General features: G+C 34.7%; 1 protein-coding gene and 1 long non-coding RNA gene across 2 annotated transcripts; one reads left to right on the top strand and one right to left on the bottom strand.

Moving 5' to 3' along the window:
• Positions 1-7,809: 7,809 nt before the first annotated feature.
• Positions 7,810-10,420, top strand: LOC115695159 (uncharacterized). The gene is made up of 4 exons (XM_030622249.2): positions 7,810-7,920; positions 8,573-8,692; positions 9,055-9,114; positions 9,416-10,420. The coding sequence occupies exons 1-4, from the start codon at positions 7,810-7,812 to the stop codon at positions 10,418-10,420; spliced, it is 1,296 nt and encodes a 431-aa protein (XP_030478109.1).
• Positions 10,421-10,495: 75 nt separating this feature from the next.
• LOC133039073 (uncharacterized) lies at positions 10,496-11,958 on the bottom strand. The gene is made up of 2 exons (XR_009688603.1): positions 11,870-11,958; positions 10,496-10,758 (listed from the first exon to the last, which is right to left on the bottom strand). It is a non-coding gene; the product is annotated as an uncharacterized LOC133039073 (long non-coding RNA).
• Between the last annotated feature and the right edge of the window lie 5,379 nt (positions 11,959-17,337).

The following is a 17,337-nucleotide window of genomic DNA, read 5'->3' on the forward strand; positions in this document are numbered from 1 at the left end:
CTGCTGGTCATACTCGAGCCTGTACCGATGGGATACGTCAATAGTACGAAACCACCAACCTAAGTGTCAGCCTGATCGGTCGAACCGGTCATACTCCGGCTGCTGGTCATACTCCAGCCTGTACCGACGTAACAGGGTTGGATGGTTCGAAGCCAACATACATAACTAATGTAATCTAACAGGCTTCCTACATGTACGCTAAACATGTAATCTACATATGCATACTGTTATACTAATCTTACTCCGGATCTCGTACCAGTGTGTGGCCAACTCGACTGGAACTTAACTGTGCGGCGGATTACATGCTCCTAAACCATAAAAATCACAACACTATAAGTGACACGCTAAATCACTTCCCTGGGACTTAAACAAGGAACTAAAAGTTTCCCTATCGATAAAAAGCATGGCAATACCCCTTAAAACATAAAATCAAGGCAAACTAGGGTTTCAGAATTTTCCCCAACCGGTAGACCGGTTGCCCAACCGGAATTCCAGTTCTGGGAAAATTCAGAACCCCATCCGGAATTCTGGATGCACAACCGGAATTCCGGTTCCTCGCAGGCAGCAAACATAAAAATCCATAACTTGCTCAAAACAACTCCAAATCAAATGAAACCTTTCAGACCTGTTCTATATATCCCCTAGAACATTTCTAAAGCTTCAAAACCACCCAGAAAGCACAATAGCAAAAATCACAATTAAAGCTCAAGCTTTGAGTTCTAAACTCAAACTTGAGTAAACCTAGCTAACATGCACTCAAACTAGCTTAAATCTACTTAAACAAGCATAATATAGCCTCTGAAAACAATTAAGAACATCAACAACAACACAGCAACAGATTCACACATTTCTTTAAAAATCAAAGCTTTTGAACAAAATCTCATAAACTTGAACCAAGTAACTAGCATGCATGAAACCTACTTAAATCCATTCAATTCAAGCATAGAAAATCATGGAAAACAACCTAAAACTACAGCAGCAACAAACTCCAAATCATCATGCATTTACTCATCTTTTTCATAAAAAAATTCAAGAAAACAAGGTAAGAAGACTAGACAAAGGAATACCTCTTCAAAGATCACCCAAAACTTGCTGAAAAATTACTAGATTCACAAGAAAAATCTCCTTTTCCTTGCTGCACAATGAAGCCGAAATGGAGAGGAAAGGAGAGAGAGAGAGCTTTTCCAATTTTCTATTTTTTAAAACTTGTAATTTTTTTGTAAAGTGAAAATGAATAACATGCACCTCTTACTCTTTGTTTCAGCCAACATTTAATATCAAATAACATATAATTCCATTAATAAAAACACTAGAAGACAAAATACTAATGGGGCAAAAAGACCATTTTGCCCCTCCACACTAAAACCACATAAATAACACTAAAGGGGAATTTTTGGGAAATTCTAAATTCCCGGCCATTCCCGACATTCCCAATGTCTAAATAAACCGTCCCAACTACTAACATACTAAGTTGTGATTTCTACTGAGCCAAACACCGAGTTCCAAATTACCGGGCACCGGAATGCAAAATTATGCAAACTACTACATGACATAAAAATGCATCTCTGAATTCAATAAATAACAGTATAATAAATTATTTAAATAGCTATAAATAATTTTCATAATTAATCATAATTAACTGCTAATTTCCAAATTAAACTAAGTGGTCTTTACACGGTATTTTTGGGAAATTCTAAATTCCCGGCCATTCCCGACATTCCAAATGTCAATAAACCGTCCCACAATACTAACATACTAAGTTGTGATTTTACTGAGCCACACACTGAGTTCCATGCTACCGAGCACCGGAAATGCAAAATTATGAAAACTACTAAATGACATAAAATGCATCTCAGAATTCAATAATAACAGTATAAATAATTATTTAAATAGCTATAAATAATTTTCATAATTAAACATGATTAACTGCTAATTTCCAAATTAAACTAAGCGGTCTTTACATGTACCAAATTCATCACTTTGATTTTTAAAAATCCACTTTGTCCCAATCACAGTGATACCTTTTGGTCATCGAACTAAAATCCAAACCTTGTTGCGAACAAATTGATTGAGTTTCTCTTGCATTGCATTGAGCCATTCTTCAAAAGTCATGGCTTCCTTCACATTTTTCGGTTCAAATTGTGAGACAAAACAAAGAAAGCTAATTAAATTAACATACCTTCTTCGGGTTACCATGCTTTCTTCAAGATTTCCAAGAATCAGCTCTTTTGGATGATTCAGTTTAACTCTGGTGCTTGGTTCCTTCTGGATAGAATCAATGATGATGTTTGGATGAGTCGACATAGGTTGTTCTGGTTCTCTTGTATCAGTTGCGGCGGCAGATTCGTCATTTGCATTGTTAGAAACGAGTTCTGTTGCATCAGAATCTACTTTTGGTGCTTCTGGTGGAGTATCCATAAAGCTATCTATCTCGGCTTCTATGGAAAATTTTGAAAAATCTTTAAAATCATCAACAACCACATTAGCTGATTCCAAAACAGTTTGAGTTCTCATGTTGTTAAGACGATAAGCTCTACTGTTTAAGGAATATCCAATAAAAACACCAACATCACTTTTAGCATCAAATTTACCAATATGCTCACTATCTCTAGAAACATAACAAACACATCCAAAAACATGAAAATGACTTACATTGGGACGTTTACCTTTCCAAATTTCATAGGATGTTTTTGAGGTACCTAGACGAATAAACACTTTGTTTATTATATAGGAAGTTGTGTCAATGGCTTCTACCCATAATCGCTTTGTCAGCTTCTTGCTATTCAACATCACTCTTGCCATCTCCTGCAATGTTTAATTCTTTCTCTCAACAACTCCATTTTGTTGAGGAGTTTTGGGAGCAGAGAATTCATGAGTTATACCTGTAGACTTACACAAATCATCATACATTGAATTCTCAAACTCCTTACCATGATCACTTTGAATTCGAACAATTTTCCCAATATTGCATCCTTTTTCAACCCATAATCTCAAACAAAGAGTTTTAAAAGCATCAAAAGTGTCAAACTTTTCTCTTAAAAAATCTACCCAAGTAAAACGAGAGAAATCATCAACACACACAAAAATATATCGTTTGCCATTTAGACTTTCAACTTGAATTGGACCCATAAGATCCATGTGAAGCAATTTCAATACTTTTGAGGTATTGATATCAGACACACGTTTGTGAGTGATTTTGAATTGTTTACCAAGTTGACATGGTTCACACTTACCAACACTTTCTTTACCAAGTTTCGGTAGACCTCGAACAATACCTGCATTTGACAATTTTTTTCAGATTTTTATAATTAATATGTCCAAGTTTGGCATGCCACAAATTCGTGCTGTTGTTGATGGTTGAATGACAAGTAAACACAGGAGTTAGGGTATAACAATTATCATTGGATCAAAATCCTTGCTAAATACATTGATTATAATCATTAAGTACATAACAATGATCACTGTCAAATGAGACAGAATACCCTTGATCACAAATTTGACTAATGCTAAGCAAGTTAGCCCGTAGTCCTTCAACTAACGTCACATTTTTCAATCTAGGCAACCCTTCAAAATTGAGAGTTCCCATACCAATGGCTTTTCCAGCTAAGCCATTGCCAAAAGTGACTTCCCACACTATATCGACTGAATGTTAATCAAGAAATCCTTGTCACCTGTCATATGTCTAGAGCAACCACTATCAATATACCACATTTAAGATGCAACAATTTTATCAGAAAAACCAGCTAGACAATTTTTTCTTAACCCATTTTAGTTTCAAACATTTATGTTTCTTTTGGGATTTTTCCAAATTACTAAAATAATTTGTTTTAAACATTTTTTGTAACGTGAAACATTTAGGTCTGATATGTCCTTTTCTACCACAAAAATGACAAGGAGGAACAAATATTTTTACCTCAGATCTTACTCTTTTTGTAAATCCTAGGGATTTTGCAACAGTAGAAACTGCTTCTGCAATGACAAGTTGTGAAATTGTTGCAGCAGACTGCACATTTGCAGCATCAGGAAGATTCATCGGAACACTAAATTTTACAAACTCCGTGATTCCAGATCTTTCCATACCATTTGATCCAATGCCTGCAAAACCTATTTGACCTGCATTTTGAGCTTTTTCAAAAATAAGAGATCCAGGATAAAGCATTTGAACATTTTTCTTAAAATTTTCAAGTTCTTTCTTTAAAAGAGTGATTTTTTCATCTTTAACACAAAAATTTGTCTCATATTCTTTTATTTTTAACTCAAACATTTCAATTTGATGAGACAGTTTTTTATTTAGTTTAATTAACTCTCTATTTTCAGTAGTAACCTGAATCCAGTTTTCATACATGACTTTGTATGATTAAGCAAGAGACTCTTCATAAATTTTAGAATCATCAGAATCTGATTCTTCTTGTTTAGTGGTATTATTCAAACATACCAGTCTAGCTTTCACCTGTGAATCACACAACACATTAGTCAAAACAGAAGTTAGGGGAACATTCTCAAAATTTTCTTCATCACTCTCGGTCTCATCATCACTCCAAGTGACATTGAAACCTTTCTTATTCTTTTTCAAAGTGTTTGCACACTCAGATTGAATATGCCCAAATCCTTCACATTCCCTACACTGAATTCCCTTTTTGTTAGAAACAGATAGTTTAATAGAAGTATTTCCCTTTGAAAATTTCGAGTTATTCTTTTTATTACCGATCTTTTTCATATATTTCTGAAAATTCTTGGTTAATAAAGCAATTTCATCATCACATTCACTATTAGAATTTTCATTATCAGCAACTTTTGAAGCGATACTTTTATCTTTATCAGTAATGGATTTGGGTTTGTCCTTTTGTTTAATTTGTTGATTTAATTCAAAAGTACGCAAGGAACCCATTAATTCTTCCACTTTCATTGTACTAAAGTCTTTAGCTTCCTCCATTGCCAAAAGTTTAGTATCGAACCTCCCTAGAAGAACTCTAACAATTTTTCTCACAAGAACAAAATCATCAAGTTTTTCACCAAGAGCAAAATATTCATCAGCAATATCAGATAGTTTTTCATAGAATTTAGTTAGGGTTTCATTATTTGACATCCTAAGCTCATCAAATTTAGTTTGAAGCATAATAAATCTAGAGCGCTTAACATCAGATGTTCCTTCAAACTGAGTTTGAAGGATCTCCCAAGCTTCCTTGGCAGATTCACAAGATGATATAAGTTTAATATAACCCTCACTTACAACATTAAATATAGCATGCAACACTTTGCTATTGTAGGCAGAGAGTTTATCATCTTCAATAGACCATTCCAGTTCAGATTTTACTGTAGAATTACCTGCGGAATCTGTCTCAACTAGAGAAGACCAACCTGATAGAACCATCCTCCAAGCTTTCTCATCTTGAGATTTGATGAAGACCCTCATTCTAACTTTCCACTAAGGATAATTAGAATCATTAAGTAAAGGTGGTCTAGAAATCGAACTTCCTTCTGCAAAAAATGACATTTTACACAAACACACAAAAAATGTTAAAAGGACCACACTAAGAGTTTAGTGTCCCGCTCTAATACCAATTGAAAAACCGAGTTTTGGCAAATGTCAATAATAAATACAAAAATGTAAAATTGTATACGTCTGCAGAAGCAGAATGTAATTCTGTTACTGCACAAGCCAATTTTACAACGACAAAACAGAACAGGCAGAATATAAAAATATTTGCAAAAAGTTAAATAACTTGACACAAGAGATTTGTACGTGGTATCAGTGTTCTTCGAACACTCCTAGTCCACGGGGCCACACCCAGAGAATGAAATCAATTAATAAAGTATCAACAATTACAAAGACAATTGACTTATACAAGTTTAGACTCCCTCTAAATTATTGTCGCAATCCTTTGTATTGCACTTTATGAATCTGACTTCTGAAACACCTTCAAGCCCGAACTCCCTTCGTCTTTGAAGTGTGAGTGCTTACTTTCTCCCGAAGTAAGGCTTCAACAAGTCTTCTCCCGAAGACCACTCTCTTATTCAGTCAAGTCGTTCTAACAAACTCTATGACTGAGTAAGAACTGTAATATAAAATACTAGAACCTAGATGAACAACTAAGTTCTCACATAACGAAGAAACTCTCATGACAAAAATAAAAAATGAATAATGGAAGAGCTAATTCAAATGGCTGCTCTGTCGGTCCTATTTATAGAACATAGAAATCCTATAGACAGCCACAAGATCAAGTCTACAGCTGTACAAAACTTTCCTAAGATAAACACGATCTGTAGCATTAGAATCACGATCTGACATAGCAAATCAGACCAAAAAAGGAAACTTGCTATAATCGAGTCTAATCTTCTATTAAGTCTTGATTCCTGCCATAAATAATTTATATGTTCTGATTGTATCAAGACACAATCGAATTCAATAAGGAAAAGGCACTAATCAAAGTTTCCTTTAAAAACCAACTTTCCATAAGAGAATTGCTTCTCTTACAAGAAGTTTCCATACAAGAAAAGTTCAGCTGTAAAATGCATCTTTCCTAACATAGAAAAGAGCAATAAAAATTGAATATACAAGGTAAGAAAATCGGTCTTTACAAACAAGAAGGGGACTGAGAATCTAGTTGTTGATCATCTTTCAAGACTCAAAATAGAAGAATGCCAGAATGCAAAAGAAGTGCAGATAAATGAAGAGTTTCTCGATGAACAACTCTTTAGTTCACTACTACAAAAAGCACTTTTTGTGTCGGTTAACTCGTCTCACCGTAAGGGTTGACCGAGGCAAAAAATAAGGGGAGAGTTTTTGCTTCAGTTTATGCCTGAAGCTAAAAAATACCAATTAGCGTGGGCTTGTACCCCGACGCAAAAAGTGTAACCGAAGTAAAATGTGGCAATTTAAAAAATTATCTTTTACATTTTGCTTTAGTGGAAAATTGAAGCTAAACTCTTTTGCTTCGGTTAAAAGTTGATGTTAATATATTTGCCACGTTTTTGCACTGAAGCAAAAAAGTTAATGCATTTGTAAAACTCAAATTTTACAATTGGAAAAGTTAATCTCTACTTTCATTTTCACGCACATCCCCCAATTCGAAACCCTAGCAGACCAATAGACCCATCCCCAAAACCCAGCCGCTGCAGCCACCGTCCGTCGCCCTCTCTCCGTCCACCGCCCACCATCCTCCCCACTTCCGGTTAGTACTCTGAAACTCTCTCTCTCTCTCTCTCAGTCACTTGTTCTCCCCGGTTCATTTATTTCCGTTATGTGTATATATGTGGGCATCGTATACTAAATACAATAAAACATAGAAAGTATACACTTGAATATCAACACTATAAGCTGGTAGACATTTTATTTATAGTCCAAAAGCACCAGAATGAAATTATATTAATTAGCACATAATAGGAACGTATGTTTAAGCAATATTAAGTATGCAACTTAGACCAGTGGAAGGTGTGTTTATTGCATTGTTATTTTTCATCAATAAAACTCGTAGTTGATCTAATAATAACGCTGGAGTTTATAAAAAAATACTCTGGTATGGGGCTTCTATCTAAAACAATTAATACTATATGTGCTAGCTCCATAGGAGCAGATAATAAGAAAGTGCCTATTTTATGTATGTGCAAAGCCTCTTTTCTATGTGTAGTATTATCAATTGACAGAGATTATGTATCAAATTGATACAATGTAAAACTCTCCAATATATACTGTGTAGTATTTCGAAAATCTTTTTTAGATTGAAAAACCAAAAACCAAAAAACTACTTGCCTTTGTTAAATTTTTCTTTAATTATTCCATCTATTTTTCTCTGTGTTCGTTGCGATTTTATGATTTGTGGAATTTTGTGGGGCTGTGAGGTTGGAAATTGTGGAAATGGTTTTGTGGAGCTGAGGTTGAGACTTGGATTTAGTGTTTTTTTAGCTGATTTTAGCAGAAAGGTTTTTAGTTCACCTTATAATTGAATGGTGGATTTTGGAGTAGGGTTTTACTAGTTCTTGGTAGGCTTTTGTGAGTTTTTTTTTTTTGGTCATAAATGGTAGGTAACAGGAAGTTCTCCAAGTAGGAGGAAGAGAGAGAAAACAAAAAGGGTGAGGCTATGATTGAATATTGGAGAACAATGGCTATTGGTCAAGGAAAAATAAGTGTGCTATATTGAAGTCTGTTTTGTTGGTCACTGGACTACTATGATTGAAATCTATTACTATCTCAACATTTACACATAATGCCCATCCTTAAAATAGAGTGTGTGTTAATCTTTTTTAGATCATATTAACTAACGTTAATGTGAATTGAGGTTTTTGGGAGAAAGCTAAGTTCTTTCCCGTTGTTGATGAAATGAAAAGGCTAAGAGTAGTTTGAGTACAATAAAGTATTTGTGAAATTTGTTTCTAATAGAATTTAGAACTATCATATTTTATAAGGATATGTAACATTTTGCTACTCAATGCTAATTAATAAAAATGAACTATCACGGTTGTAAGAAAAGACAAACGTTTAGTGGTGGTTCCTTCTTGGCGGCTTTCCTGATACTGAGGCCTCTTTTGTCATCGTTCTCTCTATTAATGAGATTTCTTGATTCTTTATATGCAGACATTCAACAATTATTATCTGAGGCACAACATCGTTGGTTGCAACCAGCTGAAATTTGTGAAATTCTTCATAACCATCAAACTTTTCGCATTTCGCCAGAGCCCCCAAACAGGCCACCAAGTATGAATTTATTTTCTTTCCCCAACATTCACGAAAGTTATTTTCATTTATCAGTTCGTCATAGGGATTGGTGTTATAAGTGTTTTTTTAACATTGAAAACCATTATGTTGGCTGATATTTATTATATGAATAGTAGATTTCAAGAACTATTGTGACAGTTATATGAGTTTTGAGTTAGTTGGGAATCAGTTAGTTTAGTTGGTAGTCCAGCTGTATATTCTGTTATTTTTGATGCATTATTTTGTTTCCTTGTTGCTTAGTATAAGTAGCAAAGCATTGGTGTTTGTACATAACTTGATTGATTCAATACAATTGTTCAATTTCTCTCTGTTCTCTCTGTTTTACTTTTCTCTTGTTCAAGCTCATTCGAGCTGTTATGGTATCAGAGCAGGTTGTTGTGTTCCTGCTATTCTTCATCTTGGTTGTTCTTTGATCTGTGTTCTCTTGTGCTGTGTGAATATTGTTCGAGGAGGTGGAGCTCAAGGTCGTGGCAATGGAGTCCATACTCGAACGAATCGATAAGTTGAAAACAATTCTCTGAACTCGAATACTTTCTCAGTTTTTGGAGAAAATTCGAGATCGACAAATGCTAATGATTTGTCGAATCCTTACTTTCTTTCAAATGGCGATAATCCAGGTGCCGTGCTTGTCCCTAAAATTCTCAAAGGCAGTGAGAATTACAGCACCTGGAGAAGATCTATGCTGATTGCTTTGGTTGCTAGGAACAAAGTCAAATTCGTCAATGGAAGATTACCACAGCTTATGAAGATGACGATGACTACGATAGCTGGTGTCGATGTAATAGCACCGTGATTTCATGGATTTTGCGAGCTATTTCTGATGAAATTGCAGACAGTATTGTCTATCACGATAATGCAGCAGAGATCTGGGCTGAGCTGCATGAACAATTCAATGAAAGAAACGCACCTCAGATCTTTGAAGCAAAGAAGATGATGCAAAGTCTTGTTCAAGGATCTAATACTTTCACAACATATTACACTCGACTGAAATCTCTTTGGGATCAGATAAGAGAACTTCGCCCACCACCTGTTTGTTTCTGTGGCGCAGTGAAAGTGATACAAGAGTATAAAGAAGAGGACAGATTGCTTGAGTTTTTGGTTGGATTAAATGATTCCTACAGCCTTGTTAGGTCTCAGATCTTGATGCGTGATCCTCTTCCAAGTGTTAACAAGGCTTATGCTGTTGTTATACAAGAGGAAAGACAGAGAAATTTGACAAATAACTACAGCAATGCTACTGATCAGGACAAAGGTAGCAATGGACAGGTTACCGGTTCAGTAAATAATGGTCAGTTTGCTGGTGCTGTTCAACCATTCAGATCTAAGTACAATTGTACTCATTGTGGTATGAATGGACATTCAATTGAGAGATGCTACAAACTGAATAGATATCCTCCTGGACATAAATACCATGGAAAATTTCCTAATCGAGATGGTAAGGGAAATCCTGGAAAACCAGCAGGTGTTAACTTTTCTGGTGCTGATGAAGGCAAGGCTGAGGAGCCTACAATGGAAAGAGATCTCATCTCAAGCTTGTCAAGTGTTCAATGCCAGAAGCTGATGGCTATTCTTGCTCAAAAGGCCACTGAGAACAACACTCAAAATGTCTCTGAAGATCAGCCTGATGTGTCTCATTTTTCTAGTATGAAAATTTATACTCCTAGCTCTTATTGGATTATTGATACAGGTGCAACACATCATGTGTAACGCACTGAATAAATAGGCACGCTACACAAAATACTTATGAAACCCTAATCCCCTAAACGGGATTACTAATCAAAATAGCGCAGAATTTAAACTTTTATATTAAACAAAATGAAAATAAACTTGTAATATATTTAAACTTTTAAAATAGTTGGGATCCCAAAAATATTTACAAACGCTATTACAAGTCATTTATTTCTAGCCGACCTAAACGACAAAATAGAGTTCAAAAGTTCATCACTGATAGACCCTTAACCCGCTTGGTCTGATATGGCCCGGACATGTACATTCTTCGTCCAGCTCCTGCACTCATGGCTGATCAGCATAAGTCCTACCCTTTCCTGCACAGTAGAGCACCCGTGAGCCAAGCCCAGCAGGACAGTATAAAACATATCAATAATATGTTCATCATACAATATAAACAACAATGCTATTCAAATTTGTTTGTGTGACACAGACATGCATGTTACGCTCACATGCCTATTTATGTCTACGTGGCGTAGACCTACGTGTTGCGCTCACACGTCTATTTATGTCTACGTGGCGTAGACCCACGTGTTGCTCTCACACGTCTATTTATAATAAGGCCTTAGATCAGTTCATCTCGGTTCTTGTTGCCGAGTCCAACCTGGTTATGCCTTGAGCGCATAACCCTTAGTCTCAACATATATATTTATCATATAAGTATTGGTGCCACTGCACTATTTGTCTATTTGCTATAGACCTGCGTGTTACGCTCACACGCCTATATATGTCTATGTGGCATAGACCTACGTGTTACGCTCACACGTCTAAATACAATAAGGCCTTAGTAAGGTTTATCTCGATTATAATTACCGAGTTTAACCTGGTTATGCCTTGCTCGCATAACCCTATTCATATATATTTACGTAATCCATACTTTACCTTCTTTCAGTGGTTTATCCTAGTAATATACTAGGTCTAACCAAGTTATGTCTTATGCACATAACTCTTGAAATATATGCATGTATTCAATAGATATCAAAACACATATAGAATCTTAGGGTAATAACCCTAAATTACATACCAAATAGTCTCTCATATAACATATCATTGCATGCTCAAAATATCACTTATAGATATTAATAACCCGAATTCATGCTTTCACTTGATTAGCAATATTATTGTACATCATGACTTTCTTACCTTCACATAAATTCTAGGGTAATAACCCTAGACCGCATTACTATCAAACTCAAGGTACTAATTTACCGAGTCTAACTTAATTATGCCTTGTGCGCATAATTCTTTATTACAATATATTTAGCATGGCATAGCATTTACACATTAATAATTACTAGGGTAATAACCCTAGGCCATTAAACCTCTCACTTTAGGGTAATAACCCTAATCTCGGTTACTAATTATCACCAATATAATATTCAATATAAGCACCACCGTGCATATCTCTACGTGCAACTACTGTCTTACGTGTTGTCCCGCAAAGGCAGAGATTCTGAATCCCCGGGTGCTCCTGACCAGGTGCCGGTAATCCTAGTCACACAATCCGGGATTTTCACAAATAGGGTTAACCCCTGATTTCACATTCAGAAAATAAATTCATGGCATTTCAAATACAGGTAATCACATAGAGCTCGAAAAGAGCTTTCCAACGGTATAAAGAACGTCCCAAACGGAGTCCCGAGTCAAAAGTTATGGCCGAAACAAAATTCAGCATTTCCCGATTAACTCCAACCGGAATTCCGGATGAACCAACCGGAATTCCGGTTGTCTGGGCAGAGAACACGAAATTTCTCAATCTTTATACCCCCAAAACTCACTCAAATCATCCCCAAACATTCCCAAACTTTCCAGAGCATCAATATATGTCATAATAAACATATTCCACAACTTAAACACAACAATTGCACTAAAAATCAAAAAGTGCCATTAAAGCACCAAGCTTGAGTTCCATGAACTCAAGCTTGCTTTTCACAACCAAATTCTCAATCAATCCACTTACAGCTAGAATTAAACATGGAGAACACCTAGAATTCATCCAAGGCTCATCCAAATACCAATTCAAAGGATTCAAGTAATAGCATGCTCAAATTAACAAGAAATCACTATCATGCATCTCAAGAACAACTCCAACTATTTCATGCTTTAAATATTAAAAAAATACAGCAGCCATTTTATTAAAATTTAGCAAGAAACTACCTCAATCCAAATCCAAGCTAAGCTCAACAATCTTTCAAGTATCAAGCTCCAAAGGTAGCACCAAATAAAGCTAATTTCCCACAAGAAAATCAAAGTTTGGAAAGAAATAGATTTAGGGATAGAGAGAGAGAGAGAGGTCGGCTGAAGCAAAGGGGAAAGCAAACAAAATTCAATTTCCTTTTTCTTTTCTTTAAAATTCCACCCTTTTATCAAAAATATCATAAAGGTCAAAATGACCATTTTGCCCCTAGGGCTATAAAGCATGCACACACATATACAAGGGTATTTTTGCCATTTCATGCATACATAATTCACAATTAATTTCAGATTATCATTTATCAAATAAAATGCCAAATAATCAATCCAACTTACATTTCGGGCCCAAACCCAGTTCGGCCCGAAATTCCCGGTTGTGACTATACCGCGCTAACCTGTCAGAACACACCTGAAAAGACAACACAGCCATACTATATAATAATATAGTTCTATTAAGCACGTAATCAAATTAATTTCATCATTTTTACCCTTCTCGGGTCATAATTACAAAAATGCCCCTGGCTCACCAACGGGGTCTTTAATATATTAAAATTCATATTAAATCACATGTATTGAACTATATAATAATATAATTCCTCAATTATAAATAATTATCTAGTTAGGGTTTTGCTAATCCATTTCTTAATTCCGGGTATTACAATTACCCCCTCCTTATAGAAATTTTGTCCCGAAATTTACCTGAATAACTCCGGATATTTCTTCTGCATATCCGTCTCGAGTTCCCAGGTTGCTTCTTCTACTTTACTGTTTCCCCCAAAGTACTTTCACCAGTGCCACTGTCTTGCTTCTCAAAACTTTTTCTCTTCTATCAAGTATCTGCACTGGTTGTTCCTGTTGGTATTATATTTATCCAGGATCTTAGATCTATTGCAAGTATGTTGATTTAACAACCTAATATTGAACTTCTAAAACGATGAACTAAACACATAAAAGTTAAGAATAACTTACAGTGATTGCAGCGGAATTTATGTCTCCTTCCACTCAGATCTCTAACCCTTGATTCTTGTCTGTAGCAGAGTATAATCAAGATCTGAGCCCGAAAGTTCTTCAGTTGGATGTGATCCTTCACAGTCTTCCAAACTATGATGAGATACTGAATGATGTGAGTGGGCACTTCTCTCTCACTAGGGAATTTCGAAATCTCTATTTGTTTTCTCTCTTATTTTCGTGTGATACACTTTGCAGAGCAAAGTTTCTCAAGCAACACACATACATACAAAGAGAAGAGAGGGGCTGCTATATATAGGAAAAGAGAAGACCACAACTTTCCAAATAAACAGTTTCCTCTTTTACTGTGTAATAGAATAACTGCTTTATTTAGTGTGATTCACTACTTTCCTATTTAGGCTAGGCTTTGATTAGCAATTAAATGACAAATTAAATTGAAAAATAATAATTGGGAAAAGGCAATGATGTGGCCGGCCATGGTGTGAATGGGCCTCACATTGATTTTGCAGTTTCCTCAATTTTATTTCTATTTCTCCAAAAATGCCATTTTTCCAATTCTAATCATTTAAATGCCAAAACCAATTATTTAATAACTAAAATATATTATTAAATAATATTGCCATTTAAAATTAATTATTAATTCAGACATGCAAAGTCTCATAATTAATAATTAAACCTAGAAACCCTCTTATTTACGATTTCATCCCTAAACTGTGAGAATTCACAAATTAGACATAGTCTAACTTTTAGAATTATAATTGATTAATCATAAATCAATTATAGAGTCCTACAAACAGTATAGTCTCAACTAGAATGGGGACCATGGATCTATATTCTGAGCTTCCAATAAGTTGAACCGATTTACCAAGTAAATCCCTAACTTATTAATTCCTCGTTGAATCCACTCTTAGAACTTGGAATTGCACTCTCAGACTTATATAGAGCATATCATATGTTTCACGATATCAATATGGTATCTCATATAACCATTGTTATAATCTTAATGTGATTTAGAGATCCTCTATATAGATGATTTACATCGAGACGGGACTAATTTACCGTTTACACCCCTCAATGTATTTTGCCCATTTGAACACTTAGTTACCTGTAAATGATGTTTTAGTGATCTAATATATAGTCACTGAAACAAGAGCTCATCCATTTACTTCTATTTAACTAAGCTCAAAAGGAATCATCACTTTACTTCTATACACCAGTAGAAGCTATAGATTTCCATATTTATGTTTAGCACTCCCTATTCAGTTATGCTATCATGTTCCCAAAATATATGTATTATCCTGACTCAAAACAGGCTTTAACTAATAAATCAAAGAACAAGAATAGCACTCCTGAGATTGAGCCTAAGCATATCAGGATTTAGATTCTCTTAATCTAAGATCAACTTCTGACATTGACTTGGAAAGATACAACGGTAAGTTTACGATATCTTTAACCAAGTTCAATATCGGTCCAGTCCAATGCATACTCCATGCACTCGAAACCAGTATACTTTACCAATGTTCTGGAAAGAACATAACACTTACTCCAAGTGTAAGTATACTTCATCGCTGATTATCACATCAGTGTAAATCCAAAACACTGATGAACAGAGACCAAATCTTTTGAATCATATAATCACAATCACATTCCACTGTATTGACGATACTGTAATTGTGAATAACTATATGTTCTGGATTTAACTGATTTTGTGCATATATCAAATATATGTATTAAACCATAAACATGTAACATACATGTAAACATGCTTCACTTCTAAATTGATAACTAATCAGATTGTAATGAGTTTTATTTAGGGCATAAAACCCAACAAACTCCCACTTGCACTAACATAAAACAAGTTGTGCATTACAATAAATCTTTTGTCTTGATCCTCTGATCAAGTGTAGTATCTTTGAATTCACCCATATATCTGGAATCAGGTTCATGAGACACATGAAACCTTCCCTAACTTATGCTTTACTCGTCAAGGGATACTGAAATCCTTACTGCCCATTAAGTATATCTGAATAACCAGAAGACATATCTCTCAAATTTTAAAATTTGGAATTGAGATAATGCAGTGTAGAATTTTCTTCAGTAAAATAACTTTCTGGTAATTTTGAATTTACAAAGTTATATCTTCTCTGATGAAGCTTGAATTATTATAGATGGGTTTTAACACTCTTCTATAATGATTCCTCCACCCCCAGAGTAACCACCATCTCACAATGAGTCGGTGTGCATATCAGGATCACTAATGAATAGTTCCTTAATAACATATACGTCACTTTTGTAAATCTTTCTTGATTGTCTCCTAATGTTCCCCATTTGATTACATCTCGGATGGCTCCCACTTAATAGCAGATGTCTGGTTAGAAACTTTTAACCTTTTACTATTGTTTCTGGGAACATCTCGTTGTGACTTATTATCTTAAGTCGAAACTGTAAGTTTCTTTAAGATTAGTTCAACAACATAGCAGTCTAGTATTTGAAGTGAAAAATACTTGCTAGAGATTTAAGCAATCAAATCAAGATACCATAAATTGTTATGAGAAATAGACATCTTGAATCAGTCTTTCGAATAGACTATGCAAGAATTCTTCTATCTTACTCTCATAATTCTGATAAGTTATTTCTATCCATGTGAATGGTTTGTTTTTATCAGAGGTGTTCTTAAGTTCCTATCACAATTATCAACCAAACGAAGATGGGTAAAGAATTTTAATATTCTCCCACTCAACCAAGGTAATGTGAAACATTATCAAAGAACTTTAATGGTATCAATAACTATTACAACTGGAACATATAATCAAGATCAAGGATTTATTCTGATAATAGCTAATTTATTATATCATTTCCATGTTTAAAATTATGTGTCACAAAGGGTACTGTAGAATAAAGTCCACCCCTAAGTTTATAGAGATTATGGTCCACCCCTAAAGGTTGTAAATCTCTAAGTGTGATAGAGAGTCTGTGGAGTTGAATATAATCCAGAGTTCATTAGATATAAAAAATCGTTTGAACTGCATATTATTCTTAACTTTTCTCCACCCCTATCAGATCAAAAGATCTTTTTATTAAACAAATTCTCAAATAATTGTTTTTGAAACCAACAATTATTCATAAACATAGAAATAACTTCTAGTGTTTATGTAGTAATAACTCTGTAAAGAGTTTAAATACTTTTGAATTTGCATCAATAATAAAAACACATACACATTCAAACATAATAAATATAATAATCGGTAATAAAGAACTGAAGCTCAACTCATGAATTGCAATATAATTGAAAAAGATATTTTATTATAAACCAAAAAATTGTTTGCAATATTTATGAGAACCAAACAGGGAGGTAAGATCCCAAAACTTTGAAATCCAAATTGTTTGAAAAACTAAACAATTAATTCAAATGAAAGAGCTTCTTCTTTATTATAGACAATCTCCATCCATCATCCAGCTTTCTAATCCAACTCGTTAAAACAGCACCCGAGTTTAAGAAGCTTTAGCTATAAGAAGAATAATAAACAAGGTTAGTAGTCCAGAATTATTAATCCAAAAGGATAATAATTCACTAAAAACACATCAGTTTATAAAGAAAATACCTTGTTTCTTTGCGAGATACTTAGGACATTGGGATTTCCAATGGCCTTTCTCATTGCAGTAGAAACATTTTCCTTTTTGTGTATTGCCAGAAGCTCCAGCATTTTTGTTTCTAGCTGCATTCGCAGCTTGAG

Source organism: Cannabis sativa, chromosome 6, assembly GCF_029168945.1.
Source record: "Cannabis sativa cultivar Pink pepper isolate KNU-18-1 chromosome 6, ASM2916894v1, whole genome shotgun sequence".
Classification (NCBI taxonomy): domain Eukaryota; kingdom Viridiplantae; phylum Streptophyta; class Magnoliopsida; order Rosales; family Cannabaceae; genus Cannabis; species Cannabis sativa.